The 722-nt window shown below is 64.0% G+C and overlaps 1 protein-coding gene across 1 annotated transcript in view; it reads left to right on the forward strand.

The window, feature by feature from the left end:
• The window catches only part of PNMA6E (PNMA family member 6E), a 2258-nt gene extending 1793 nt beyond the window's left edge, over positions 1-465 (forward strand). The window contains exon 3 of the mRNA XM_032397477.1: positions 23-465. Within this exon, the coding sequence (XP_032253368.1) occupies positions 23-465 (443 nt within the window). The remainder of the gene's footprint in view (positions 1-22) is intronic.
• Positions 466-722: the final 257 nt, after the last annotated feature.

A 722-nucleotide genomic window follows, 5' to 3' on the forward strand; every position in this document is an offset into this window, starting at 1 on the left:
GAGGGCACCCGTGCCGGTGCAGATGAAACCGAGGCCTTCCCAGCCAATGAAGATACTGCCAAGCCTGCCCCAGCGAACGTGGAGGCCAGTGAGGCAGATCCTGGCACTGCCGAAGCTCGTAGGGCTGCTCCTGAGCCCTATGATGCTGCCAGGGCTGCCCCTGCCCCTCAGGAGATCTCCAAGTTCTTCCCTGCCACTCAGGAAGATGAAAATGCTCTGTCCTCTGTGGGCCTAGGTCAGGCAAGACCCTCAGAGGCCCCTGGGGGCCCCACTCCTGCCCAGATGGGCAGTGCTTTCAGGGCGGGCCCAAGAGGTCCTGGCTGTGAGCCAGAGGGCCTTGCCCAGGCAGGAGACCAGGAGGCTGGGAAGCCCCCCAAGGAGGGGCTCGAGCCCATCCCAGAAGAGTCGGAAAACGAGGATGGCGCTGGGGAGACGAGCCCCCCCAAGTCATCCTCAGGCAAATAGGCTCAGAAGGCCCAGGGGCCCCCTCTCCTCTCAGGCAGCAGAGTTCTGGAGGCAGAGGGAGGCCATGCCAGGGCAGCAGCCTCGCCCCACATGGGGAGCAGGGCCGAGGGAACAACCCACTCAGCCCAAACAAATTCCCAGGACCCCACCTCCTCAAGGCACCCTAGCCAGCACCATTAGCCCTTCCAAATAACCAAGATGGCCATGCCTGACACCAAATGGGGCAGGGAGAGCTGCCTCCCCACCCAGGGCAGCCC

Source organism: Phoca vitulina, unplaced genomic scaffold (genome assembly GCF_004348235.1).
Source record: "Phoca vitulina isolate PV1807 unplaced genomic scaffold, GSC_HSeal_1.0 scaffold99, whole genome shotgun sequence".
In the NCBI taxonomy this organism is placed as follows: domain Eukaryota; kingdom Metazoa; phylum Chordata; class Mammalia; order Carnivora; family Phocidae; genus Phoca; species Phoca vitulina.